Source organism: Mandrillus leucophaeus, unplaced genomic scaffold (genome assembly GCF_000951045.1).
Source record: "Mandrillus leucophaeus isolate KB7577 unplaced genomic scaffold, Mleu.le_1.0 Scaffold538, whole genome shotgun sequence".
Lineage (NCBI taxonomy): Eukaryota > Metazoa > Chordata > Mammalia > Primates > Cercopithecidae > Mandrillus > Mandrillus leucophaeus.
Genome location: NW_012105786.1, coordinates 1,673,755 through 1,701,548, shown reverse-complemented (window position 1 = coordinate 1,701,548; position 27,794 = coordinate 1,673,755). Strand labels below are relative to the sequence as shown.

Sequence of the window (27,794 nt, the reverse complement as noted above, 5' to 3'; positions counted from 1 at the left end):
GCGTGATTATTTAGACTCTATCAAACAAACCCAGTACTGGCAGGGCTGTTCTCTCCCCAGTACTTACCAGAGAGGGAGCAGAGATAATGCGCAGCCACATTCCTCCCCATTTCATGAAATAGTTTCATCTTTACCTTGAGGTCACGCTACAGATGAAGAGTAAAATGAAAGACTGAATATGATCAGTACTAATTAAAATGGGGGGAGGTATTGAAAGAGTCTAAAATTGGCTACAAATAATGAGATACATTGGACTCTTCCTCATTAACGAGATTTAAAATAAGCTGGGAAATTTCTATTTGGAACTATGAACTGTGATGGGTGTGGTCCAACAGAAAAAGAACACTGGAGAGTCATGGATAATGAAATACAACTGGGAAGTTAAGGAAAGCATGCAATGCCCTAGGACAAGCTTGTCCAACCTGTGGCCTACATGAAGCCCAACACAAATTTTTAAACTTTCTTAAAACAGTCTGAGTTTTTTTTTTTTTTTTTTTTTTTTTTTTTAAGCTCATCAACTATGGTCAGTGTTAGTGTATTTTACATGTAGCCCAAGAAAATTCTTCCAATGTGGTCCAGGGAAGCAGGACACCCCTGCCTAGGGGAATTTGTTTCGTCTACTTGGTTAGTTGTCCTAATTGCATTTCACCTGCAGTCCAAAGGTTATTTTAGGTGACAGAATTGCAAGAACCCCAAACCCAAAGAAAGAATCGTTGAAGTGGTTGGGAGAGGAGGTCATTTCTGAGATACATTTCAAGGAGAAATACCAGTTTGAGAGAAGGAGCTGGTAGTTATTGTGTGCAAGTGTTTTTCTTTGATGGGGAAGGAGTAGTTGGCAAAGATCTGTGTATACATTTCCTGCTCCTGTTTCCTTAACCACCATCCTCAGGGCATCTCTGGCACCTTGGGATGGGGTAAGTGCTCTCTACTGCCCTCACTTTAGCTGCCTTCATTTGTCTATATGGCACTTTCTGCATGAACAGACATTTGCCTTACAGGGATGAAACTGGACTTGCAAGAGTTTGCTGTAGAAGGGTTCAAGTCAGGAAGATGCTCAGAAATGAGCACTGAGAGGGTGGCATCAGTGTTGACTTAAAATAAAAAAAAAAAAAATCTGACCTCACATGTTCATCTTTCCTAAAGTAGAGAGGCTCAGTTTCTAGCCTCTCAAACCATAAGGAAGTAATCAAAATTAGAGCAGATGGAAAGCATCTCTTACCTTAAAGGCTCACGTACATTTCAGAGAAGCAACTTCTCTAGCTAGACTTATTCTTTTATGGTCTTGTTTATTACTATAAACAAGCAAGTTGACTTTATCATTTACTCTTTATTGTGTTGTTTGAAGTACCTATGTAATGCAAGTATGTACTGTACTAAAATACCTATATTTCCAAAAACATCATGTGGGGTAGCCCACAGTCTCTGCAGAAGCATCATGAGTAACCTGCGCCTTTATACTTTACAATTCGTTATTGGTTGCTGTTAAAGGTATGATAACAGATGAAGAAAAAAAACTAAGTATGAATATACTTTTCCAAACACACACATACACAGCTTACAGTGGAATCCCAATGGAAACAAGTCAAGTGACATCTGATGTAGGATCTATAAAATGTAGACTCTCTGCAATAAAAAGCCAAAGGCACGTAAAAATATATTTTAACTTTAAAAATAACTTAGTTACAGTAATACTTTGCCTGTGTCTTACCAACATGTAGCTGACAGTCAAAATTTTGCAATATAGATATAGAGGGATATATAAGAACTACAAGAAAATCCCCAAAACCCATAAGTTCAAATGTGAAAACAGAAAAATTTTAACACTGGAGAATTCGCTATGGTGAGCCCAAGCAATATAGAAAAGAGTCTACAAAAAGGCTTAGGTGTTAAATAAATTTTGACTTCCTCTTGCTCAGAAAATGTCGGAGTGCTGTAAAGTTCCATAAAGTTCCTCAGTGTGACTCGCTCAGCCCTTCATAGCTAGTGCCAATCCTGGCCAACCCAGATTTCTTGTGTGTCTGCAAACAATGTGTGAGCCGAACATCACCAATGCCTGCTGAAAATGGGCTCTGACTCACTTCCTCTTTTTGCCAAGATAGGTTTTGCTTTGTTGTTTTTTCCTAAATTGTTTTTGCAAGGAGGGCATACCAGGTAAAAAAATACTTTGTAAGAATATTATTTTAGAAAACCCATCACAAAATTGCAAATACAGCTCCGGAAGCCCTTCTCTTCAACTGTGGTTAGTTTAGTTTAGTTTTTGTACCTTTTACCCCAAAGGAAAAAAGTTGGCATCCTGTTACTTATTTTTATCCATGACATTCAGCACCTCATCCAAAAGTGAGGGCCCAAGATCAAGCTGCAGGGAGAGGAGGGAACCTGTAAGGTCAGAGAGGGACTCCTCTGACTTAGTCTTTCCCTTGATGAGCTCGCATGGGGCGGGATGGTCAAACATGTCCTCAGCTGGCCAGTCGGGGTACTGTTCGGACAGGCTGGAGGAGTGGCTGTCCCTGCCCTGGCTGGACTGAGATGCAGAACCGCTGGAGCCCCACGAGGTGTCTCCCTGGTGGACTGTCCCATTCTCCAACAGACTGCTTTTCTCCTGAGCTTTTTCCTCCATGACAGGCTCGCAGCTAAGCCTGGGCAGCTTTGCTGGCCCAAAGGACTCCTGTTTGGAATTAAATGTCACCGGTGACAATAAGGGCAGCATGAGAGCTTGGGACCCTCCAATGGTCGGGAGGGAGATGGCATTTTTGAGCACCGGGGAGGGTGTTTCTGTGAACACAGAGTCCGAGGTGCTGTTGGCCCGGAAGAACTCGTTATGCCCAGGGAACTGGCCCAGGTGTGCTTTCTCCTGGTTTCCAGGTAAAAGCTCGTAGTTGCCTTGAAGAAAGGAAATATCTCCAAAGACATCGTGCTGGCCCTCTTTGCCGATGTGGATGGTGTGGCGAAAGTCTCCAAGCGGGGGACTGATCATGTCGGGAGACAGAATGTCCCTCAGTTTAAATTTCTTTCCTTTCTTGTTATTGGCTGCTTTCAGGTAAATTGGGGTCTTGGCTGGCATTTTGGAATTTGAGAATGTCTATTTTGCAAGTGGAAAAAAGGGCCACTTTCTTCACAGATGGTATATGTTTCTGAATAATCCTTTTTGATAGGAACTGTCACATCATTTTTTCAAGTGGCTTCAGAAGTGGCTTTGAAATGAGATGGGGTCAGAGAACCTTCCTGAGGTTACGGCCAAGTGAGGCTTGCTAGAGAGCCAGTTACATCATCCAGTCTTGACCACAACCAGGAGAAACCTGGAGAAGAAACCAAAGCAGGTTATAATCTAAAGACTCATTTGGGTGCCCTAGGGCCTCCCTTTTCACAAGAGCCTGTAAATAATGGCAGGGCCAGTTCCAACTAATGCGAACTTATTGTTTCCCTCCAGTAAGTGGATAAAAATTTTCATCTTAATCTTAAAGAGAAAACAAAACAGGAAAGAGGAAGACCTAAAAACCCCAAATCTATGACACTAGTACTTTTTAGACATAGCCATGAACACATCTTCTGGACATGTCTACAGTTGTAGTCATTTTCCTCTATTCTAAGAATTGCTGTAAGCATAGGATCAGTGATTTCAGCTCCTTAAATACAACTGGACTTGTTTTAAAATACATTTTCCTTTTGCTTTGATGTGCATACTAGCAAGACTAATGATATTTCATTGAGTTCCATACGTACATAAGTTAATGCAATAAAATGAATAGTCCTACAAGGAAAGGTGCTGGAATTATTTAATAATTGACAATAACTTATATGCTACTGTCCTATAAAATATTAGTGGAATACATTCTTACAGATAAGAAAATGGAGATTCAGGATAAGCCCTTCCCCCAGAAAGTTACCTTTTCTCAATAACATATAGCCAATAAACAAGAGAGCTAGAGTTGGAATCGGGTTGTGGCAAAGTATTGGGCTGTCGAAGATATCAGGATTTGGAGGCATTCTGAGGTGGGAGGAGATGAACAAAACCGCTTCACCTCAAAGAGACAACATTGTGATTTTCTATTACAGGCTGGGCCTTCACTTGGGAACACCTCTGAAACATTACTGATAAGGCTATATCCTCCCTGCAGTAGGCAGAATTCGAGGGGAGCCCCCATGATCTGCCTCCTGGTGTTAATGACTTTGTAAGTAGAACCTATGACTGGCTTCTAACCAAGGGAATATGGCAAAGGTGACAGGTCACTCCCTGATTAGGTTACATTATAGGAGATTCCATCTGAGCTGACAAGGGAGAAGACTTGCTGGCTGTGGGGAGGTGAGCAGTTACACTGTGTGAGGGCCTATGGAAATGAAATCTGCCAACAATGTTGGGGAGCTTGGAAGTGGATCTTTTCCCCAGTTGAGCCTCTGATGAGACCATCACCCTGGCTCACACTGAATCACAACTCAGTGAGATGCTGGAACTCAGCCCCACCCAGATTCCTGACCCACAGAACCTGTGAGATGGTAAATGTTGTAAGCCCTCAAGTTTGTGGTCATTTGTTACCAGTGTAGAAAGCTAACACATCCTCCCTGCACATACTATATGGTAAGATTAGGAGGGCATGAGCTATAAGAAGGCATTGGGGATGTAATGTCCTCTTTTGCCGATGAGATGCTCTTATCTTTAGAAAATAATCCTCCACCTCTGATGCTGACATAGAGAAGCTAAACCCTTCCCCACTGCAGGAACTCCCCAGATGACTCTACCATGACCTCTTCCCTCAGGAGCTCCTCCCTCTGGCCGCAGAGCCTGCAGATAAATACTCCAAGGGCTGGGTGGGTTAGCTGGTGTTTTGAAGGGAGCCACATTTGCTCTGTAGCAGCTGGAGGCTGTCTGCATCTGCCCCATATTTCTTTCCTTTCAGCAAGAGTTTTAAATTCATTTACCAGTGGCAGGTGACAAGAACTGTGCTCCACCACCCACTGGCTCAGTAACAGCTAACTCAGTTTGGGAAGCAGCTAGCTCAGCGTGTCAGCATGCTGGCCAGCAACCCAGGCCTGAGAAGCCTGAGAACAATGCACGGGAGACAGCCAGCCCCACTCTGGCTTTGGGTGTGGGGAGGAGGCAGAGGAAGTACCAGGAGGTTTGCACTCATGCAGAGTGGGCTGACCATGGAGCTGCCAACAATGACATGATCGTGGGTCCTGACACTCGCTCTTATAGTTTTAGCTCTAATTTGGGTCTTGTTGTGGTAACAAAAGTTAAAGCTCATGTTCTTCCTGTTAAAATCTCAGAACTTCCTTCCTGTATGAGTATACAATGCCTAGTCCTGGCCTAGGACCCCTGCTGTTCAGAGGTAGCCTTCCTGCCCTCTGGGCACAGTGTGGCTGGCTGCCTGCAGGAGCAGCTGGGTGGCCTGAGGAACAGCTGCCCACAGGAGTGGTGTTCTCAGCACACATGGCCAGGAAGGCAGCTGCCAGGGAAAGATACAGTTTGTCCACCACAACTCAAGGGCATGCCAGGACTGCCTGGGGTCAGCCGATGGAGGCAGGGTTATGCAAGGCCAGGTCCCAGGGTAGGGTGTTCCAATTATTTAAAAAAAAAAAAATTGATCACTTAAGGCCTGGAGTTTGAGGTCAGCCTGGGCAATGTAGCAAGACCCCGTGTCTATGAAAAAAAGTAGCTGGGCATGGGGGCACCCGCCAGTAGTCCCAGCTACTCAGGAGGCTGAAGCAGGAGGATTGCCCGAGCCCAGGAGGTTGAAACCAGCCTGGGAAACATAATGAGACCTCATCTCAACAAAAACTTTCTTAAAAAATTAGCTGAGCATGGTAACACACACACCTGTAGTGTTAGCTACTTGGGAGGCTGAGGTGGGAGGACTGGGTGAGCCCAAGAATTCAAGGCTGTGGAGAGCTATGATTGTACCACTGCACTACAGCCTAGCAAGGCCCTGTCTCAAAAAAAAAAAAAAAAATCCCATGAAAATGTAGCCGGAGTCCCTGCCACTCTGACTGGATCATTCACATCCACCCTCTAAGGATTTGGGACAGTGAGGAGGAAGAGCAAAGGGGGAGGAAATGCATGCTGTTCTCTGAGGGTGCAGGGGAGGAGGGCCCAGTCTGCAGGCTTCCTGGCTGGGCCCCTACCAGGGAGCACGATGCTGGTCAAGTCCCAGCCTTTGGTCAGTCCTTGCCCAGTCACAGGCACTAGCACCAAGGGCCTCAACCAGAGGCTCGCGCGTCTTGAAGTTGGGCTTCATGTCAGTGGCATGGAGGCAAAGGTTGGAGGGAAGCAGCAAAAAATAAAAAGGTAAGAAAAGGGTTGGTGGGGAGGCTACCTAAGCTGTAGTGGGATTCTGGTGAGTGGGAGATACTAGAGAAGATACCTTCAGAGGCATTTTGCTTTCTTTCTACAAATATTTACATCATATTTAACACATGATGGGGCATAGGCTTCTAAGACTGTAGAAAAAATAATTTGAACTGAATTTCTACTATGTGCCAATCCTAAGAGCTCCCAAATACTTTGAAAGTTAAAACAAAGCGTTTTGGGCAAAATGTCAGTTTTACAGCTCTAGGTATGGTGATGTTTGTGCTGCTGGGAGAGTATCTGGCAGCTCTGATCTAGTCCCCCTATCGCATCTGTTCTCTTTCCTCCCCAGCTCAGGGGCAAACATGCCTGATCCCAGCAGAGGCAATCCAATGCTGATAATCCAATGCCCGTAATTTCTTGAACTGACCACTTCCTCCTCTCCTTTCTGAACATTCTGGGCTAAGTCCATGCAACTTGATCAGTTTTCCCTTCTGCTTCCTGGGTTCACTGCTCTTTCAGAATCTTTGCCAATTACTTATGCAGAAACCTAATGGAATAGTTTCTTCCCTGGCAAGAAGTGGCTGCTCCTGGAGAGGGTATGAGCATCTCCTGGGTACCAGTAGCACTTAATACAAGTCAGTATTTGTTGAGGACTTCTCTATGTACCGAGCATTGTTCCAACCCCTGACATGGACTAGCTGAGGAAACCATGAAGCTGTTACTGTTACTATCCCCATTTTACAAATGGATCACTACGGAAGAACTGATGTCTGGCCACTGCCAAGGCTGCATGGCTACCAAGCACGAAGCCACATGTCTGGGCTCTGAGCTTTGAGGTCTTGACGTGACATTTAATGAGTACCCTCCTGGGAATTCTCTCTGCTCCCAAATTACGAAAGGGGTGCATTCCAAAGCCTGTTTAAAACACAAATGTGTGGCAATGTGCTGGGCTGATGAGGATGGGAAACAGGCCCTGCATACACTGACAGTTGAAGTACAAACAGGTCCAAAATCAGTAGAGGCAGTGGGGCAATATCAAAACTGTAAATCATATGCCCTCTGACCTCAGACAGCACTTACAGGGATTTACCCAACTCAACTTGTTACTTCATATGTAAGAAATAACAAGGCTGTTCAAACCAGCACAGTTTATAACAGTCAAGAGTTGGAAACAACCTAATTGTCCACCTATAGAGGACTGGTTCAATTAAGTGCATCCATACAAATAAATACTATTCAGATCTAACAAAGAATGAAGAAGCGCTTAATATGCTCATCCGAGAAGAGCTCAAAGATGTACATCATCAAAGGGAAAAAAAAGAGGGGCAAATGCGTGTATTTATATTGGTACTGGCTTATCTATAAAGTATTTCTGGAAACACACAATCATAGTGACTGCCCATAGAGAGGGGAAGTAGATGGAGGGGGAACAGGGTGGCAAAGGAATTTTTCACTATCCTTTTATGATTTTGGATTTTCAAATCACGTGAATGAATTGGCTATTTTTTTAAAAATCACATACGTGTATGCAGGGCTCAGATTAGGCTTTCTTGGAGAGCCAATTTTATACATGGCTGTTAGGTCCTGAAAAGCCTACTAGGAGTTACTGATCATAACACAAACATCAGGAAAATGTGTCCAAAAGCATCTGCAATGGCAGTGTGTGGGTATACGAAGACTTCAGAGAAGGCCTGAGCCATGTCTCCCCTGAGCTTGGCTATGGGACAGATCACTTTTTCCTTTTGTGATCAGGCTTTCACCAAAGAGGCAGCACGGATCTGTACTTTGTAAAAGGGAAGAGATCTCAGAAGAGAAACATTTGTAGTCAGAAGGGAAAGTGAGAAAATCCAACAGGTGGGAGAGGATGCAGGAGAAGCTGCAGGCCAGGGCATGAGTGAGGAAGGGAGTGCAGGCAGGTGGAATCACCTGGGCCCATGAGGACAGCTTCTTGTGCAAGGGTGACTAGTGACACACACATAACCTTTGATGATGATGATGGAATGGGCCTAAATGCCATGACATGAAATCCTATCCCTCCTTTTCTTTTTTGAGACGGAGTCTCGCTCTGTCGCCTAGGCTGGAGTGCAGTGGTGCAATCTCGGCTCACTGCAAGCTCTGCGTCCCAGGTTCATGCCATTCTCCCGCCTCAGCCTCCCGAGTAGCTGGGACTACAGGCGCCCGCCACCAAGCCTGACTAATTTTTTGTATCTTTTAGTAGAGACGGGGTTTCACTGTGTTGGCCAGGATGGTCTCGATCTCCTGACCTCGTGATTCACCCACTTCAGCCTCCCAAAGTGCTGGGATTGCAGGTGTGAGCCACCATGACAGGCCTCCCTCCTCATCATTTTAAGAAGACACCTGGGTTCCAGGAGACAGCTGGTGGATGACCAACACATCAGAACAGTCAGCATGAGTCAGGGGAACCCCACGGCTTTGCCTTCTGCCCAGAAGGAAGGACCTGCTTGGAGAAAGGGATGTTGGGAAAAGAGAAAAGGAAGAGCTAAACAGGAAGGGCTTACAGGCCGGAAGAGAATTACCAGACTACAACTAGGGAGCGGGTCCTCCTGGGTGTTCCACAACCCAGATGAGAGAATTTTAGCTTTCTGTCTCAGTTAAAACTCTAACACCAGCATTAACCTGTGGGTACTGAGCCATCTGAGGGTGCTGGGCGCACTCACTTGTGTCTGTCTGTCCTCGTCTTGAACCCCTTTCCTGCAACCAAGGGTCAAGTCACTTGGTCATCCAGGCTGGAGTGCAGTGGCATGATCACAGCTCACTGCAGTGCCGAACCCCTGGGCTCAAGCCATCCTCCTGCCCCAGCATCCTAAGTAGCTGAGACTACAGGTGCACAACACCATTCCCAGCTAATTAAAAAAAATTTTTTTTTTTAGAACAGGGTCTTGCCATGTTGTCCAGGCTGGTCTTGAACTCCTGGCCTCAAGTGATCCTCCTGCCTCAGCCTTCCGAGTAGCCAGGATTACAGATGAGCCTCACCATGCCTGACTCTCTAGTTTTCTTGCATTTCTCTACACCCACTCTCTTACCTAAATCTTAAAAGACAGACAGAAAGGTTCTTATAGGTAGCCCTTCCTCAAAACCCTTGACGCTGAAATTTGAACTTTCCACAATTATTCCTGGTTTCTTTCTAGTTCCACAAACATTCTCCCAGTTCTTGGATCACGGTTTGCTCCTCTTTCCCTTCGTAGATGATGTTGGATATAATATTCATCTCAGAAATTAGATTCCTTTAAAAAATGCTCTAGTTCCTGGGGCATTAGAAAGAAAAGATTTGCCAACAAAAGTGTTCGGCTTGCCAGTCAGTCGTGGCAGGTCAGAGAGAACATGTGGCAAGCAGACAGGTGGGCACAATGCTGCTGAGAACGGACATGCTCCCTTACAGGTTTTCTGAGAAATCCAAGGGTTTCAATATACAAAAGGACCTGAGAGGAAGCTATGGCCATGGTTTTGATAAGGAAGAGAGCAGCGTTGCACTAGGCTAGACAATTCTGGTGTCTTGTGACTGACTGAAGTGTAAATGACAGTGATAATAATAGAAATAATCACAGCAGTAATAAATAATTCAGTTAAGAAAAAAACTGAAGCGGTGCTTTGCTTCATTTCTTACCATCCTTTTGGCAAACAGAATGATGCTGAAAATACCAAAACAGGGCAGCAGCCAGGAGGAGGAGAAAATCAAGGGGTTATAAAAAATGACAGATAGAAAAATCAGTTCCTAAGTTACTTAGAGTTGACGCACTGGCAACTTACAGGACTGTGAAAAGAACAAAGGGGTTGGGATATTTTAAAAATTCCATTTATTTTAAAGGAATGTTTGGTTTGCCTACTAATTGTTTTTAGATTAATTCTTAGTGGAGAGAAAGAATAAAAAAAAATTTGCATCCTGCAAAACAGGTTGCAGTGTTAATTTAAAACACACGTGTATAAAAACAGGGGCAGGTGGGGTGAGGGGTGCTACTGTCTCCAGGGACCTGAGGCTCCGTTCTTTTCTCCTCCTTGCAGGAAGTGAGCCTGCATCCGACTTCCCCTTTCTGGCTTGGTTGTCACATCCTTCAAGGACATTCCAGCTTCTGATCACTTTTCACTTTGCCTCAGCATAGTCGCATCGATGCAGCCAGCCACGGCACCACTGCACCATCTGAGCCCCATGCCGGAGTATCCAGTGACTCCCCCTGCATGTTGGAACCAACAGTCCTAGGGGAGGATGACAACTCGGCCAAGTACCCTCCGCCACTTCCCTACCCCCAACCATCTGTGGGCTATGTCTCTCTGCTACCAACCAGAAGATAATTCCACGGTGCCAAGCGCCTAGAACATGATCCTGGACTCCACATTTAGAAGGGATAAAGGCTACCTGGAACATGTCCCTGCATGTTCAGAGCAGGGCAAATGGGAGGAGGTGAAGGAGCTCGGTCAGGACATGTGAGAAGAGGCTGAAGGAATAGAGCAGCTTAAAGAAAACTCATAGAAAGAAAACTAATCTTAAAGGATCTGAAGGATTCATTTAATTGTAATGAAAAAGGAATTAACTTGTTCTGCGAGGCCCTAGAGCTAAGCAGAAACTACAAGGAAACAGATTTTGGCTCCTCTGAGTAACAACTCAGGTTTCTCAAAAGATGGAATGGGCTGTGGTAGGGAGGGGACAGCAAGTATGGCCATGGGATGAGGCTCTCACAGAGGCGAGGGCGGATACCCTGCACCTCCCCGACAGTGCGTGAAGGGAGGTGTTCACGTTCCCATTTACTCTGAGTTTCCTATATGGGAACATGATCACTGCCAATTTCCTTATGGTCCCAAGTCACTTTCCCATAGGAAAATGCACACAGACTTTCCCTTGAAAAGGCTTTCTGTTTGAACGTGGCAGCCTTCTCACTAATTTAGAAATGACCGGCCAATCTTTGGGATCAGAAACACTAAAATATTTCTACAACATGGGAGCTCACATCAATCCTTTCAGAAACCTCTGTAGGAGTGCTTCTCCGAATAATTTTAAAATCAAAGGGGAAAAAAACCCCATGGTGTTAGATTTTCATTTAAGTTCAATGTTTAATATCTAAGGCGAAAATCAGTGTAACCAGAAGCACCCAGTAACCAGCATCCCAAAGGGGATGTTTTACATATTTTCAGTCTGTTTAACTCCACCCATTTGAGAAGATAAGATGCCTTTTCTATTTTTAGATTCTTACCCTCTCCCCATATCATCTAAACTGAGGACATAGCTCTAAGCTTCAGACTATGAAACTCTATTAGCTGGCTCCCCAGCTGCTGAGCTCTGTTATGCAAATGAACTTAGCCAGAATGAGCAGGCGGTATTTTACAGACCCATTTAAAGTCTGATACATCTCACCTTCCATGATTTTAAAGGGACTTTTTGTTTGTGATTCAGCTACAGCTTGAATTCATTGTTCTTTTACCACCCTGATTATATACAGACCCACAAATACCATATGTGAGACTCAGTGCTAATTTGTGTACACGTCTCACTTTTATGGGATCTAATTTGAAAGATCTTTTAGAAGCAAAATTGGAAGACAGAAGGTCCACCTCACATAGTACCAAGTCTGCACTTTTGAACAGAGGCCATTAGGGCCTTTTTTCCTATAAAAATGAGTTACTGGGGAAGAGTCAACGTGGACATTGATCTCCGGCAGTTACAACAAGGCAGGAGGAGGGCAAGTCCTCTCATGCCTGCTTCATTTATCAGGATGTGTTTTGCATGGCACCAGGGCTGGTGAGAAGCACCCAGGCAGGCACTCTAGTTTCACGCATGTGAATCTCTGATAAGGCCATTGCTGCGAACTGCTCACGTGCTTCCATAACTAATGGATCTGACTTGGTCTGTGATGCTGCAAGGACAATATCAATACAGGAAAAGAACTTGACTCTGAAGTTTTCAGCAATATTCTGCCAGGATATTCATTCTAATCTCTGCTCAAAAGCAAGGAACGTGCTTAAGTTGCTCACAAAATAACTATTAATATTTAAGTCAGCAATTACTTGATGCAGTACTCCAGTTCTGGTAATGGTAATTTCAAATGATCCCAAATAATAAGCTGACAATGTCCAGAAATTCAGATTATGGTCATTTGACCCATACTACCTCGGAGAGCAAAGTTCCTAACCATTTGCCTTTATGCCATATTCTCAAGTTTAGGCCCCTTGAATATTCTAGTTCTCTGATGGGGTAAAGGGACAAATACAGGACTTCCATGCTATTCTGTCACCCTGCTAGGGCTGTCTACAATAATCCATGTTCCTTGGATGGGCTGAAACATGGCTCTTCTGTATGATACCAGCACTGGCTATATGTGGAATCTGGTGGTCGTCATTCTACTCTCAACCTACTTCCACTGCCAACATCCTTGTGTTATTTGTATACGTGTTAGTACACATATATTTGCTGAATGATTTCCCTCTAACTAGGCTGAAAGCTCTTCTGTGAGCATGAACTTATTCATCTTTTTGCCTGCCACAACACATGGCCCACAGGAAACTTTAAATTCACAAGTGTTAAATCCATAACCCCTGCTAGACTTTCCATCATGAGAGCCAGGTTGACTTGCTCCCGGGGGCCAAACCCTAGAGCAAGTCTACAGAGGCTCTCTGGAAACTGACAAATCTGAAAGGCTTTGTTCTCTAAAGAATTTACACCTGTAGAGAGTAATAGCTAGCATGAGTGCTTTCTGTGGGCCAGGCGCAGGCATGTAATGCTCAGAGCATACCTCTTAGGAAGCAGTCTTAGATGAAGCCTGTGTCTCTGGTCAATTACCCAAAATGTAGAGGAGCTAGGATTCCAGCCATAGCTGCATTCTGTAGCCACTGCCGATTTGATAACTCGAGGACTGCCAACCTGAAGACTACGTATCTTGAAGTCTGACAGCACCGAGAGGAAATGACACACCAAGAGCTCAACACTGAAGAGAGGTGGAGATGCTAACCTGACCACGTCAGAAGCCAAGAATGAGTAGAAAGGGTCCTAGACAACGGTCCCTCCATCTCTAACTCACTAGGACTTTTCAGTATTTTAGCTATTGTCAAAAAGAATCTCAAAAGGGATTTGACTTTGTGGTAAACGTCAAAGGATTAGAATTCTTTGGGTATATACCGAGTTAATGGGTGCAGCACACCAACATGGCACATGTAACAAACCTATACATTGTGCACATGTACCCTAGAACTTAAAGTATAATAATAAATAAATAAAGATTAGAATTGTAAAGTAACAAAGGCCCCCTGATCCTCGAGGAGAAAAACAAACATCCTGTTCTTAGAAAATCGTGTTAAGTGCGGTTCATTCTTTTCCCAGAGGAAGCCCATTGCATGCAACAGTGAACAATCACAGCTTTCACTGGGACAATAGCTCCCGAGCTTCCTAACTGACACTGCATTTCCCTCCTAACCTGAAACTAAGAACCTTGTGTTCCCTACATGGAAAGCTCTCCCACCTTCTTACCATCAGCCTCTATTCACAACATCCTCTGAGACCTGCTCCAGACTCATTTCCTTCCTGGAGGAAGTCTACTCCAATGTACCTCACGTAATCCAGCCTTGCTACTGCTTTGCTTGGGGGGTTTCTTAGGGGTTGTGGAGGGCTTGTATTACGTGATTTGTTGTTTTCCTGTTTTGTGGTTTTCATGCCTGCTATTTCCAGGTGGGTGGTGAGCTCAAGAATAATAAGGTAAGCAAAAGGGCTATAAATGAGTGCTACTGTTGAGAAAACTTCCCTCCTCTTTATGCTAAGCCACTTACAGAGCCTCCTCTTGAGCTGGGGACACAGAAGACCCTCAAATTTTACTGAATAAGCTCTTCTAGTTTTCTTTCTGACCATCTCTTAAGTCAAGGGTCTACAAGCTACAGGTAGGCCAAATCCGGCCCTCTGCCTGTTTTTATAGATAAAGTTTTATTAGAACACACCTATGCCTATTCATTTATGTACTGTCTACAGCTCAGTGGGGTTCTTAACTGAGGGTGATTTTTGTTCCCTATGCAATATTTGGCAACGTCTGGGAATATTGTTGATTTTCATGACTGGGGGTGGTGTGCTCCTGGCATCTGGTGGGTAGAAGCCAGGAATGCTGCTCAACATCCTCCAGTGCACAGGACAACTCCCCAAAGCAAAGAATTATCTGGCCTCAAATCTCAGTAGTGCTGAAGTTGGGAAATCCCAGTAAAGGTGTTTTTTTGCTCTATCAGGTCAGAGTTGAGTAATCTGTGACAGAGACTGTATGTGGCTCTCAAAGCCCAAAATATTAACTGAGCCCTTACAGAAGAAGTTTGAACCCGTCTTAAATGTTGGCATTTTCATAGGGTTGGATGGCTGCTGCCCATCCCCTGCTCCTCAACAATTCCCCCGGCAATCACATACCACCTCTATGGATAACTTCCAAATCAGTACCTTCAACCCACATGCATCTACTTAAGTCCAGACCAGTGCTACCCAAAGTGGGTTCATGCAGTCCATGATGAGATAAGTACAGAAGCTGAAAGCAAGATCTTTTTGACATTGCCAATAACATCAAACATGTGACCAATGGATTTTTTCTTACTGAACAGGCTATTGACAAGTTTGGGAGCTGTATGCTGTTGACCTTGCATGGGGGTTGTGTGTGGCCCAAGCTCCATATTCCTTGTGCACAGTAGTACTGCACAATGGATTGGAAATGGAAACAAAAAGACAGTGGCCCTTCCTAGAGAGTTTGAGAAGCAGTGGCCTTTTCCTTCCCTTATATTCCAGACTTCTCTACTTTGCTTCCCTCAGATAGTCATAAACCTTGTCCTAGACAGGATTTGCCATCTTTCTTCCCCATCTGCCTCCCACACTATGCTTTCTTGGTAAAAGGCAGAAGTCACTCAATTCCAAAACCCAGCTATCATCCCTTCTCCCCGCCTCCCTCTCTACATCAAGTCCTATAGTCCTATCAGTCTGTCCGGACTGTCTCTCCTCATTCATCATCCCTGCTCCATCAGTCTTACTCCTGGCCCCATGATCTTTCTCCTGCACAAGGACATTTGCCCTTTACCTACCTCCCTGCCTCCCCGGTCCCTCCACCTTATCTTCCAATCTACACCAGAGTGAGGAACCTAGAATCCTCATGTAACCTTATCACTCTCTGCTTTAAAACCCTTTCAAGGGTTTTAAGGGCAGGCCTGCCCCTACAGCCTGGAGATAAGATAAAATAGCTTGTGAAGCCCACCTCAGCAATCTGGGGGGCCTGCCACACTTGCAGCTGAATCTCCTACCAGTTCCCCATGGCATCCTATGTACACCTCAAACCTAGCAACTATCACACTGGATTGTCATCACTACTTATTTAACTCTTCCCCCACCAGACTATAATCTGGGAGAGAGAACGGAGATCTTCTTCATAGCAGGTACTGAAAAGCTGAATGGATAAACAAATGAGAAAGCTTGAAAGATATTGCTGTGCCTCTTCCTCTTCAACCCTGCCTGCTCTGCTGAAAATGCAAGCTGGAATCTATGATTCGTACAGAAGAAAACAAACATGTAACAAGAAGCTGTCTCCTCTTTTCTTGTGGCAAAGGCTATCTTCCATTTTACCATCTGTAAGCCATTTTAACCTTCCTCTATCCATGCAGGGTAATAGTTTAACAGTGTATCAGTGCAAGCCAGAGTAATTCTACAGGACCATACAGATCTTTGGCAAATATACAGATAAAAAATATAGATCTTAAGGCAAATATTTGTGGACATGCTGTTTGAAAGAGATACGACTCCTATCCCTGACTGCAATGTGCAAATAGTGTCTTAGGTAAGACTCAAGGAAAATTTGACAATACAGTCCCCTGAATTCAAACTCACTGATTCTACTTAAATCAAACTTAAAGAGGCCCTGGAGCAACAATGAACTTGCTCTTTTCTCGTTTCAAAATGAGATGTGTTAAGGGAGAACTTGGCTCATTTGGCCTAAAATGTACAAGGGAGCCTCAAGAAACTATAATGGACAGTCTACAGGAAAGGGTTGTTTGGAAGATCAATACATAACTGGCACAGATCAGATACATGGGGAAAAATAAATCTATCAAAACATTTGCCAAACCAAACCAAATGAAACACCGATTGTATGGGCCAAGCAACAGCTAACTCACTGCTGTTCCTGGCCTTAGAGGGGAAAGAGCTGGGCCAAAACTATGAGCCAGTCCTGTAAGACGCAGAAGCCCTGATACACCGGGTACCAGTTACCTTCCTGTAAAATGGAGATAATCATCCCAAACTTTATAATAACCACAGGTTGTCAGAGCCGAGTGTGAAAATCTACAGTGCTATGTAAACACAAGGCAGTATCTTTTCCCCAAATAAGAAACCAGATTGTCTACTGAAATACAGGGTGGAGGGGGAACTATTCTAATTGCCAAAATAAACACTTCTATTTTCTCCTTAAATTTCGCCTGTATCACTCATTAATAAGATGGTTCCTATTGATCCTGTGGACAGTCTCCACAATTGGAAGGGATTCCTACCGCCAGCTTGATGAGAGGTTAATTCCCCTGTCCGTGGGACATAGGGCTGGGGCTATCTTCTCATTCACATCTATATGCATCGGTTATCTCCAGTTGGAGCTCTTCCAGCCTTGGGAACAAATGAGACATCCCTGAGTTGGGAAAATTACACCAACTGCTATATAGGTCAGATAAAAGCGGTGTTTTAATACCAACTTGGGATCTCTTACAGTAGCCCCTGACCTTAAGACATAAATAAATACAAACAATCTAACATTTTTTTCTCCTAAATTCTCTGGTGACTTACTTACTTTACCTTATGGATAATTTTAAGAGGAAAATCCTTTTACTTCCATTTAAAGTTAATTTTAAGTTCATTTGGTTTTACTTTTTAAAGGAAGCTGAGACCAAAGGGGGGAATATTACCTTCTCTGATTTATTCAACTTCTGTTTTGCCTCTACCTTAAGGTTAAAAGAAAAAAAAAATAGAAAAGTAAATGGAATGAACCTCAAAGTGGCAAGAGCTGGAAGTGATGGGATCTGGAGGGTGTAGGGTTAGGGAGTGGGCACAACTAACCCTGTCAAAGGGAAATGGAAGGCCAGACTGGAGCCGTAATCACTGGAAGGGACTTCATACCATATGGGAGTCCAGATTTCCAGGCCTGATGAATAAGGAAGAGCCTAAGGTCCTGAAATCACTTGTCTCCTTTTGATCATGAAACCATTTATGAAAACCTTTTGAAAAACTATAGGGAGTAGTATGCATTTATGTATATGTATGTATGTATATTACATATAGTGTGTATACTGTGTGTGTGTGTGTATATATATACACTCACAATATATATATATATACACACACACACAGGCAAATGATTTGATTTTCCAAAAGGAAGAGACAATTACTTGGTGACTACTATCACATCTATCTTCAGTAAAGGTCTGGGTTTTGAACACTTAAGAGATACATGCTCAGTCCGCACTGATAAAAAGTTCACTGGCACCTTACTTGCTTATGCACATGACACAGTTGCTAGAAGGGTCGATTACTTGTAATCTGCCAATTTCAGCCAAGTCTTAAAGGGATCTTATTGATAGGGCAAGTGACGTGGAAGACACAGAAGATGCACTTATCAATCTAAACTGGAGACCCAGAGGGAGCCTCAATATGCCAATGGCTAACTGGGGTCCAGAATTACCTGGACCGAGAGCTGGGGCTGGATGAAGTCCACAGGAATGAACTGAATGATGATAAATAGAAAGTCCTGCTTTTGGGTTAAAATAAATTCTATAATTCCATTTGCGCAGAATGGGGCAGGCTCTGGCTGCTGGTGCTTATAAACTGGATGGCAAGGCTACTGGGAGCTGACAGCACGAGGAGGTGGCTGAAAAACTCATAGCCATCTGGGAGTCTCTGGATAGACCCCACCAGAACCGGTGATGTGTGAGAGAAGAGAAAAAACAAAAGGGCATATTGTTATTTTCCTAAATAGCTGATAAGTAGGGCCAATCTCTCTTCTTTCTAACCAAAGAAATTATGTTATTATCTGCTTATATATCAGGCTTAAGATTTTCTTTTCCTTGGCCTAAAAAAAAGTTTGACAGAGAGCTGGGCCTAGCAGGAAGATTCATACTCTGTGTCACTTAAACAATTAAGGCCTTGGTTTTATCATGTCAGAATGAGACTGGGGCTGAGATAAGGTCTCTTCCATCTGTCAAATGGTAGGGCTCTGTCATTCTATTTGCAGAAACATCTAGCTTCTAGGAAGTTTCCAAAAAAGAAAAAAAAAAAAAGCATTATTTTTAATGAAAGTAAGACTACCCTTAAAATCAAAATACTTTCTACCAGCGAATACAATTTTCATCCTCCTTTCCCATCCTTCCTGGTATTCAATTAAGGGTCCTGAGCCATGCTAGTGACTCCCTTTGGGAGCTTCAGTTTCCCCATCTATGAAGTGCAAACAGCAATGGTGGGAGTCTTCTTAGGTGACACTGAGCATAAAGTGCTTGGCAAAGCACCTGGCAGGCAATGAGCCCAAATCAATGGAAGGGGTAATGTTCATTATTAATTACTCCAAAAAGCTACAGCTGCATAAGGAAGAAGATGAGCTGGAAGCTCATGGTGGGGATTCCTTCTAACCTTACTCCTTTTAGACCTTGGGATCTGGCTGCCTCAACTGATTGTTTTACATATAGTGTGAAAAACTCCCAAATGTTCTGGGTCCAACAGTTTAATTCCCCATTCTGAGAAAGGAACGGAATTTGAAAGAAGTCCCTGCTTTACTCCCTGCACCGCCCTGAGAGACATCTCTCTGAAGCTCAAGTAAAGCACCACCATTCCCGGGTGAGCCCACAGGGAATACAAAACAAAGCCCCATCACCAGCATAAACTTTCGCTAAACTTAATAGAAGGCCAAAAATCAACACTCTTTTGGAAGACATTTCATTCTGAAGCCATCTGAGAGCAAGAAACCAGACTCCAGTTGGTGCTGTGACATGCATAGAGTGAGCCACATGCCTGTCGCCGGTTCAACCCATGAGAAGCCGGCTCTAGAAAGTCTTTCAGTTAGGCGCGGTGGCTCACACCTGCAAGCTCAGCACTTGGGGAGGCAGAGGCGGGCAGATCACGAGGTCATGAGATTGAGACCATCCTGGCTAACACGGTGAAACCCCGTCTCTACTAAAAAAAATACAAAAAATTAGCCGGGTGTGGTGGCGGGCGCCTGTAGTCCCAGCTACTCAGGAGACTGAGGCAGGAGAATGGCGTGAACCTGGGAGGCGGAGTTTGAAGTGAGCCGAGATCGTGCCACTGCACTCCAGCCTGGGCGATAGAATGAGACTCTGTCTCAAAAAAAAAAAAAAAAAAAAAAAAGCCTTCTATGTGCCTCCCCAGCCCCTGGCTGATCCCTCATGTATTCAACAACAAACATCCATGGAGGGCCTACTACGTGCCAGGCACTATTCTAGATGTTAAGGCTGCAGCAATGATGCACTCCACTGTGGAGAGACTGACGCTAATATAACAAATAAATAAATGGCTCACGTTTATTCATTCGTTAATGGCTGGCGAGAGGTCTAGGCAGCACTAGGAAACACAAGGATCCTTACTCTGTGCTCTAAGTGGACACATGGGTGCAAAGTTGCCTCAGTCACTCCCAGGGCATGAGAAAGCATTGGTGGGGGTTGCCAATGTCTCCAGTGAGATCTTGAGAAGGTTCCAGCAGGGACTTGACCTATTTCCACAGGGCCCTCAGATGACCTCTATCACCACAACCAAATGACAGGGGGTGATTCCCCTTGCGTTTGAATGTTCTGTAGCCTGGGAAGGAGTAACTTCACTACAGCAGGACTTAAAAATAAACTAGTGTGATGGTTAATACTGAGCGTCAACTTGATTGAAGGATGCAAAGTATTGATCCTGGGTGTGTCTGTGAGGGTGTTGCCAAAGGAGATTAACATTTGAGTCAGTGAACTGGGAGACACCGACCCATCCTCAACCTGGGTGGGCACCATCTAATCAGCTGCCAGTGTGGCTAGGATAAAAGCAGGCCGAGGAACGTGGAAGGACTAGACTTGCTGAGTCTTCTGGCCTTCATCTTTCTCCCGTGCTGGATGCTTCCCGCCCTCACACATCAGACTCCAAGTTCTTCGGTTTTTGGCTCTTGGACTTACACCAGTGGTTGCCAGGAGGCTCTCAGGCCTTTGGTCACACACTGAAGGCTGCACTGTTGGCTTCCCTACTTTTGAGGTTTTGGGACTCGGACTAACTTCCTTGCTCCTCAGCTTGCAGACGGCCTGTTATGGGATTTCACCTTATGATCACGTGAGTCAACATTCCTTAATAAACTCCCCTTGATATATACATCTACCCTATTAGTCCTGTCCCTCTAGAGAACCCTGACTAACACAGCAAGGTAAGTGACAGAGATTTCTGACCTGCCAACAACTTAAAGAGATACGCCGCAGAAAGAATCAGGTAGTATAGCAAGGGCTATACTGCCCACTTTGTCATTAAGTCCTATTGCAGAAAAGATGAATGACAAGATAAATGAGATTCAGTCCCTACCCTGGAGGAGCCAGTAGTCCAATTAGGCAGCCACTCGTGTCAGTCAGGAACATGGACGGAGTTGGAGGCCGTTATCCTTAGCAAACTGATACAGGAGCAGAAAACCGAGTACCGCACATGCTCACGTGTAAGTGGGAGCTAAATGAGAACAAATGGACACAAAGAGGGGAACGACAGACACTGGGGCCTACTTGCGGGGGAAGAGTGGGAGGAGGGAGAGGATCAGAAAGAATAATGATCAGATACTATGCTTAGTACCTGGGTGATGAAATAATCTGTACATCAAAACCCTGTGACATGAGTTTAGCTATATAACAAACCTGCACATGTAGCCCTGTACCTAAAAGTTAGACCTATTATGGGATTTCACCTTATGATCATGTGAGTCAACACTCCTTAATAAACTCCCATATATATATATGATAATATAATATATATTATATATATGATAATCTAAATGTAATAAGTGTTACAATAGGAGAAGGTACAAGACACTAAGGAAATGCCTGTGATAGAAGAAAAAAGAGGAACAGAATCACAATTGAGGGCCGGGAGAGGGCCTAGAGAACATCTACACACTTCTCTGGCCTCCCTTCCCATCCCCATCCTTCCCACTCTGCCATTTTTTTTCACAGGTGATGGGATGGAGCCTGCCCAAAGAAGGGGAAGGATTTGTTTTGTGACTAACCAGCCGGTCAGCCAAAGGCTTAGAGCCTCATCTCCCACTGTGTTAAAATCAATGTTTTAAGTCTGAACTGACCCTTGGCAAAACAAAAGTTTAAAAAAATAAATACAAAGGTTGAGAAATCAAACCCGTTCTGAATGGCAAAGCCACATTTCACCAAAAATGCCTCTGCTTGTTTTAAAAAATATATGTAGCCTAAATGATTATGATGTATTTGGACAGAAAAGTTCTTTTTCAACTAAACTCATGACAACGATCTATCATGGGCATGATGTGTCTACAAATAGGACCTTCAGGTTGTCACCAGAATGTGACGGATTCCCAAATGTGGAAGCTGTCTAAATAGAGGCCTGACTTTGAAGTTCCCTGCCTTCCATGCTTGCTCAGGCTGCTCTGCCAGAGATCTGTACGGGTCTGTTTTTCAATCCAGAGTCTTATATTATTAGTAGTAAGATAGCTATGCTAATAGGTGCCACTAATCCTGGCTCACTGATTCTAGAGTCAGAGATTATCTGAGATCATCTCCCACCAAATGCCATGTTTTAGGGATGAGAACAAGAAAACCCCAAGAGGTCAGGGTTACACAATTTGGGTCAGAGCTAAGACCAGAATCTGTATTTTTTTAAATCTCTATTCCTACACACACACACACACACACACACACACACACACACACACACACACAGAGACACCCCTTTTGATTGCCCTTACTTAATTCTCCATTAGTTTTATCAGTGTTCACCAGGATCTCCTGGTACATCCTCACGGCTCTCTTTCTGTAACGCCTGTGGTTCTCTAACTAAAATGTCCCTGGGTGGTTTCGGCTCTGTAAGGCACACTGTGGTTATGTAGCTTCTGTCCTGCGTTTGCCAGGCTAGTCCTGCAGCTGCTCAGTGGGCAAAATGATTTGAAAAACTCTGGACACTACCTCCCTGTGGAGATCCACTGTATACACTGGCTTTTTAAATGTTCTGAAAAGTCCTGCAGAAAGGGACCTTCATCAAACTGGGGTCCCACAGAATATTTTTATGCCATTCATGGCTCGAGGTACACTTTAGGCGGTACCCTGTTATCTAATTGCAGGTGTGTGATCTCTGCAACATGGCTTAACAAAGGGCTGAAGGCTAGAAGGCTAATAATTTTATCCAATATGGAAATAAAACCCAATCCACTGAAAATCCTTTTTAAAAAGTTTTAAATTTGGGATTCTAGAATTCTTTTAATTCATGACTTAGGCAAGTAGTAAGGACTAATCAAATACTAGTTTGGAACTCATCAGCTTTCACACAATTTACTTGGCTATTTAGAAATAGTAATCTTTTAAATATCAATATCATGCTTTGTATTATAAAACTGTATGGTTAAAATTTGAAAACTGCTTTTCTACCAGAGGTATTGTCAAATTCAGTCCATCATCATGTGACTCTGATGAAACTTGGCACTGAAGTATATCGAGGCCGATGAAAGCTTTTTTTTTTTTTTTTTTTTTTTTAAAAGGAAAGAAATGTACCTGACTATTGCTTTAGAACTACATGGCTACTTATTCTGGTTTGTGGGGTATTGTTTTGTTTTGTAGCCTTTAAGGGGTGGGGACAGGAGAAGATTTCAAATGGAATTGGACAGCTCCAAGGCTGTAACCCCTGGCTTTGAGGCTACCTGAGTTACTTCGGGCTGTCCTTTCCAGAACCCTGTTGCAGTCTGAGAAGTCTCTGGAGCTGATCCCCACAGCTAATCACAAACCCAGAGCATCAAAGCAGTGGAGGCCAAGGCAGGCCCTCTGGGTTTTCCGGGGCACCACTCTAGGTTTCAAAGGTTTCCTTGTTCTGTGTTTCTTATCTAGCAGGGCCCACGGCATACGCTGAACTGTAACAGGGCTTGACTTCTGCCATGGACAGAGCCCAGTGCCTTTCTGTTCACCTTACCTGTAGCTCCTCTTCTGCTGAGTTCTTGCAGCAACATCAATAAACATGGACTAAAACGCCCACTGAGTGCCGGGACTGAAGGCCCAGGTAGTGTGGTTCCTGCCTTCAAGGAAGGGATTGTCCAGAGGTGGTTACTGGACTCTGCAACCCCTGGCTCCCCAGAATTTTGAAGCAAGCACACGGTCTACACTAGAGCTTCCCTTCATCCCCAGCCCCCAGAAGTCCTTGTCCCTGGCTGTGTCTTGGCTTGCTTTCTCACCATAGAGTCCCACATTTTCACCTAGTAAATATCTTCGTTTATGGCATAAACTGCTTATGTTAACCCTAGCAGTGTTCATGCTAGATCCACTTTCATGCCATATATGTGGGATTGAATCATCTTTAATAATAAAATAATTTACACATTGTTCCTCAAGGCTGGCAATTGCTGTCATCTTCAACTGTGAGATACGGGGTGATACGAAATTATTTCCTTGCCAGAGGTCGAAAGTCATAACAAAAATCAGATTTCACAACTTCTCTGCCCCTCCTCCCTGTTGGTGGGGGTGTGGTATTTAGCATAAGGTCAAAAAGACCTGAGTTCAAACCCTGCTTCTGCTATTTAGCTGTGTGACCTTGGCCACATTACTAAACCTTTCTGAGCCTGTGTTCTCATCCGGAAAAGAAGAGCAATAGATTATCTGCCTTATCCTCAAAGGATATGTTCTAACACCCCCAGTGGGTGTCTGAACCTTGGACAGTACTGAACCCCATATATACTATGTTTTTTTTTTTCATACATACATACCTGTGATAACGTATAATTTGTAAAGTAGGCACGGTAAGAGATTAACAATAGAACAATTATAACAATGTAATAAAAATTATATGGATATGGTCTCTTTCTCTCTCTTAAAATGTCCCGTATTCACCTAGTTTCAGACCATGGTTGACTATGGGTAACTGAAACCCTGGAAAGAAAAACCACGGATAAGAGGGGACCACTGTACTGTCTCTCTCAAAGAATAGTTACGAATATTACATGACAGAACCAGTATTAAGTACCTAGGAAAAAAACAAAAGCAACATTGAAACCTCAACTTTTGATTGTGGCTACTCTGGGCCAGGCACTGTTCTGAGTACATAATCTTTTTTGACTCCTTTAATCCTCAGGGAAATAATATTATCCCCATTTTACAAAGGATAAACTGAGGTAAAGGCGAGGTAACTTGCCCAAAGTCACAAGGTGTTAAGCGCCAGAACTAGGACACGTGCCCAGGCAGCCTGACTCGGAGGCTTCAGAAGTTCAAAGTTGGTTTTTTTTTTTTTTTTTTTCCCCCATCCCCTTAACCCAAAGACCTGCTGACTTTCATCTAGGATTAGCCACTCATGCCTGCACATATTGTGCTGTTAAACTGCACATGAATGTTTAGGTTTTTCTTATTGTACAACTTTGGGTAAGTTATATAACTGGTCTGTCCTCAGTCTCTACACCAGCGAAACGGGGATACGAACGGTTCTTTCATAAGATGATTGCTAGAGACAAATAAGATAATCAAAAGGCTGAGAAGAGTGCTTGACACATAGGACAGGCTCCACTTAGGAGGTGCTTTTAACATCCAAAGTAATGAACAATGCAATGTGTTAGGAAAATTCTTGGTGTTCTGTGGCTTGGTAAGGCACACAAGATTTTGTGGCTGGCTGAATCCAGTACTTTCAAATGGCTATCCTTGTTCTCTAGCAAACATACTGCATTTAAAAATAGATTGCTCATTTAATCAATAAAAAGAAAAACAGGTTCACAGGATTCTGGTTAGTAAGAAATGAGACTGGATATGGATATACTGAAATGAGGCCTAGGTAAAATCAGACTGAAAGCAAGAATCTTAATAATAATAATAATACAATCAGAGCAGTCTTCTTGGAGGTTTTTAGGTTATAAATTATATTCCACCCACTGGATAAATGTTACAGTTAATGGGCAAAGAATTTGTGAAAAATCTATGGCCTGGTCAAAAAAAAAAAAAAAATCTTTGGGTGATACAGGTTAAAGCAATTTTATCCCCAACACCGTTGAATACCAGGAATTTTATATGTAAAAAAGCACAGCTTTTGTGAGCATGTTGGACATAAAACAAAACACCACATTAAAGGAAAGGCTGGAGGGCAGACAGGGCAAATGAACTCACGTGAGCCCTTCTGCAATCATTGTTACAGCTTTGTATTACTCATCTTGCACCACACTTAAATGTACAATAAAAAGCAAAAAGTGTGCAACACGCATTACTCTAGCTGCTTTTACTTGTTCCATAGAGATATGCGAAACAATTTCACTGCTCAGATTGAGGGAAAGAGGAGCTCATCTTATTTCAAGCCTGTAGCTGCTGCCACAGCCTCAGCACCACGTTCTAATCATAGACTTCATCATGTAAATCTCTAGCAGATGATACCACTGGAAAACAGAAACTGCCATGGATCCAGAAATGCTTCCAAATTTCTCCTCTAAAGTTCTTATCTGTGAACTCAGAGGCTGACGCTGTCTTATTCAATGGGTGAGGCCCACTGGGAAACCCACATTATTTGGGAGACTATGAAGAACTTTCCACCATTCCTTGACTATATAAACGGCCTTTATCACGTATTTCATGATACATGAAAATGCTAAATATTTCACAACTACTCCCACTTATTTCTGAGGGTCTAAATCTATTCTGAAAAGGGTGTGCATCACACACCTACCTGTGTAGCTTATTAACTACCAATAAGAACTCACACAAATTGCAGGGGGTATGAAAGAATAGACTTCTGGAACTGTCCAGAAAAGAAGAGAAGGTACATTTTTCCTGGTTTTAAGATGAAAGCTCTTGTGTAAGTTAGAACATTACAGGAGTCGTTTAAATTCTCTTAGGTATACCTTTGGGGCATCATCCCTGGTTCCTGGCGAGTCTTTTTTCTCCCTGTGATGTTAAGAGGAAGTCCCTAAGACTGGCTTTGCTATTAAAATACAGACATCTGCTGCTCTCCTAATTTTTGTTCTTTTTAAATGGGAGTACTCCCCAGAAACTCTTGGATATTGTGGGAACTAAGATCTGGGAGATGGGGACGGAATCTTTGTCTCCCTAACACATTCATCAGTTCCCTCCCTAGAGCCCCCCATACCCTCAGCACACACCAGCAGCCCACTCCTCCAAAGACGCCAGGGCTGGAAAGATTCATGTTGCAATACCCTCCTGACATTCCTCATTTTAATTCGCTCACTTTTTTTTTTTTTTTTTTTGCTTTTTTTCTGCAGGTCGCTGTTGTGGCTCAGATTCAGAATATGCATTGACTGACTGGGTTTGACCCCACTCAGCCTCGTGCTGGAAGTAGACTACAGAGCCACCGAATTCGCTCATTTTTTTTTTTTTTTTTTTAAAACAAAATGTAATTACTTGACTGTCAGCCTGGGCTGCACTCTGGGGCTTTTACTCCTTTCAACACAGCTGCGCTCCCGGCTTTGATGCTGCTGTCCACGCAGCTTGTCCCAGCCACAGCCTGGCTCTCGGTAATGTAACATTCAAGTGCATATTTATTTTTAAACTGACCTCTCCTAGACTGCACAGTATAAAGGAGATCCTGCCAAAAAATATGCTACTTTCTATTTATAAGATGAAACACATGCCTCTCAAAGTCGGAGGGGGATAGAGTATAATAATTCATAACGAAAAAACGATTGGCCAGATCCACTCGTCCTCACATGTCTGATACTTGTCTGTGTCAAGCCACTTAGTTTCAAGGAGAAAGGGAGGAAAACTAAAATCAAAAAACCTTGTAAACGTTTCAGCTGTTCTCCGTCAAAAAACAAAAAAGTCAATATCCAGATTTCCAGGTTGGCGCCCCACTAACAATGTCCTCCATTAAGAAAGAGGAGGGCACCGGGCAGGCGATGCCACGGCAGAGCTGCGCGATGCACCCATGTGCGGCCCTGGTACCAATTCACGACGCGAGGGGCGCGGTAGCCAAGTGCGGCTTGTTCTCAGATGGAAAAATGCTATACGCGCCCAGAATGGCTCTGCCAATAGCTCGGAGGGTGCAATGGGGCCGCGCAGCCCCACCCTGAAAAGTGGTGGGCACAAATGGTGGAGCTCTGAGTCCCGGTCATGCCGCCCGCCCCACTCCTGGCTTGCTTTATGTCCCCTTCGGTCCGTTGGACACTAGATGTGAAAGCGATGCCCTCGGTATCCCGGCTCCCTGCCGGTTTCCCAGCCTAACACCAGCGCACGCCGGAAGCGGCCACGGCGCGGGCGGGACAGACTCACAGACAGGTAGAGAGGAAGGAACCCTGGATTACCCAGACTCACCGGCCGCCGCTGAGAATCCCAGCCGCTGCCCCGGGCCTCCCGC

General features: G+C 44.0%; 1 protein-coding gene across 6 annotated transcripts in view; it reads right to left on the bottom strand.

Moving 5' to 3' along the window:
* Window positions 1–487: 487 nt before the first annotated feature.
* Window positions 488–27,794, bottom strand: part of CDC42EP3 (CDC42 effector protein (Rho GTPase binding) 3) — an 83,748-nt gene continuing 56,441 nt past the window's right edge. For 3 of the 6 annotated variants that reach the window (XM_011997351.1, XM_011997349.1, XM_011997350.1), the window contains one exon: window positions 488–3,296. In XM_011997351.1, the coding sequence (XP_011852741.1) occupies window positions 2,297–3,061 (765 nt within the window). In that variant the 5' untranslated portion in view covers window positions 3,062–3,296 and the 3' untranslated portion in view covers window positions 488–2,296. Of the gene's footprint in view, window positions 3,297–3,884; window positions 4,150–27,751 lie in introns of those variants that run through there. The other 3 variants (XM_011997348.1, XM_011997353.1, XM_011997352.1) reach the window with 3 other exon arrangements.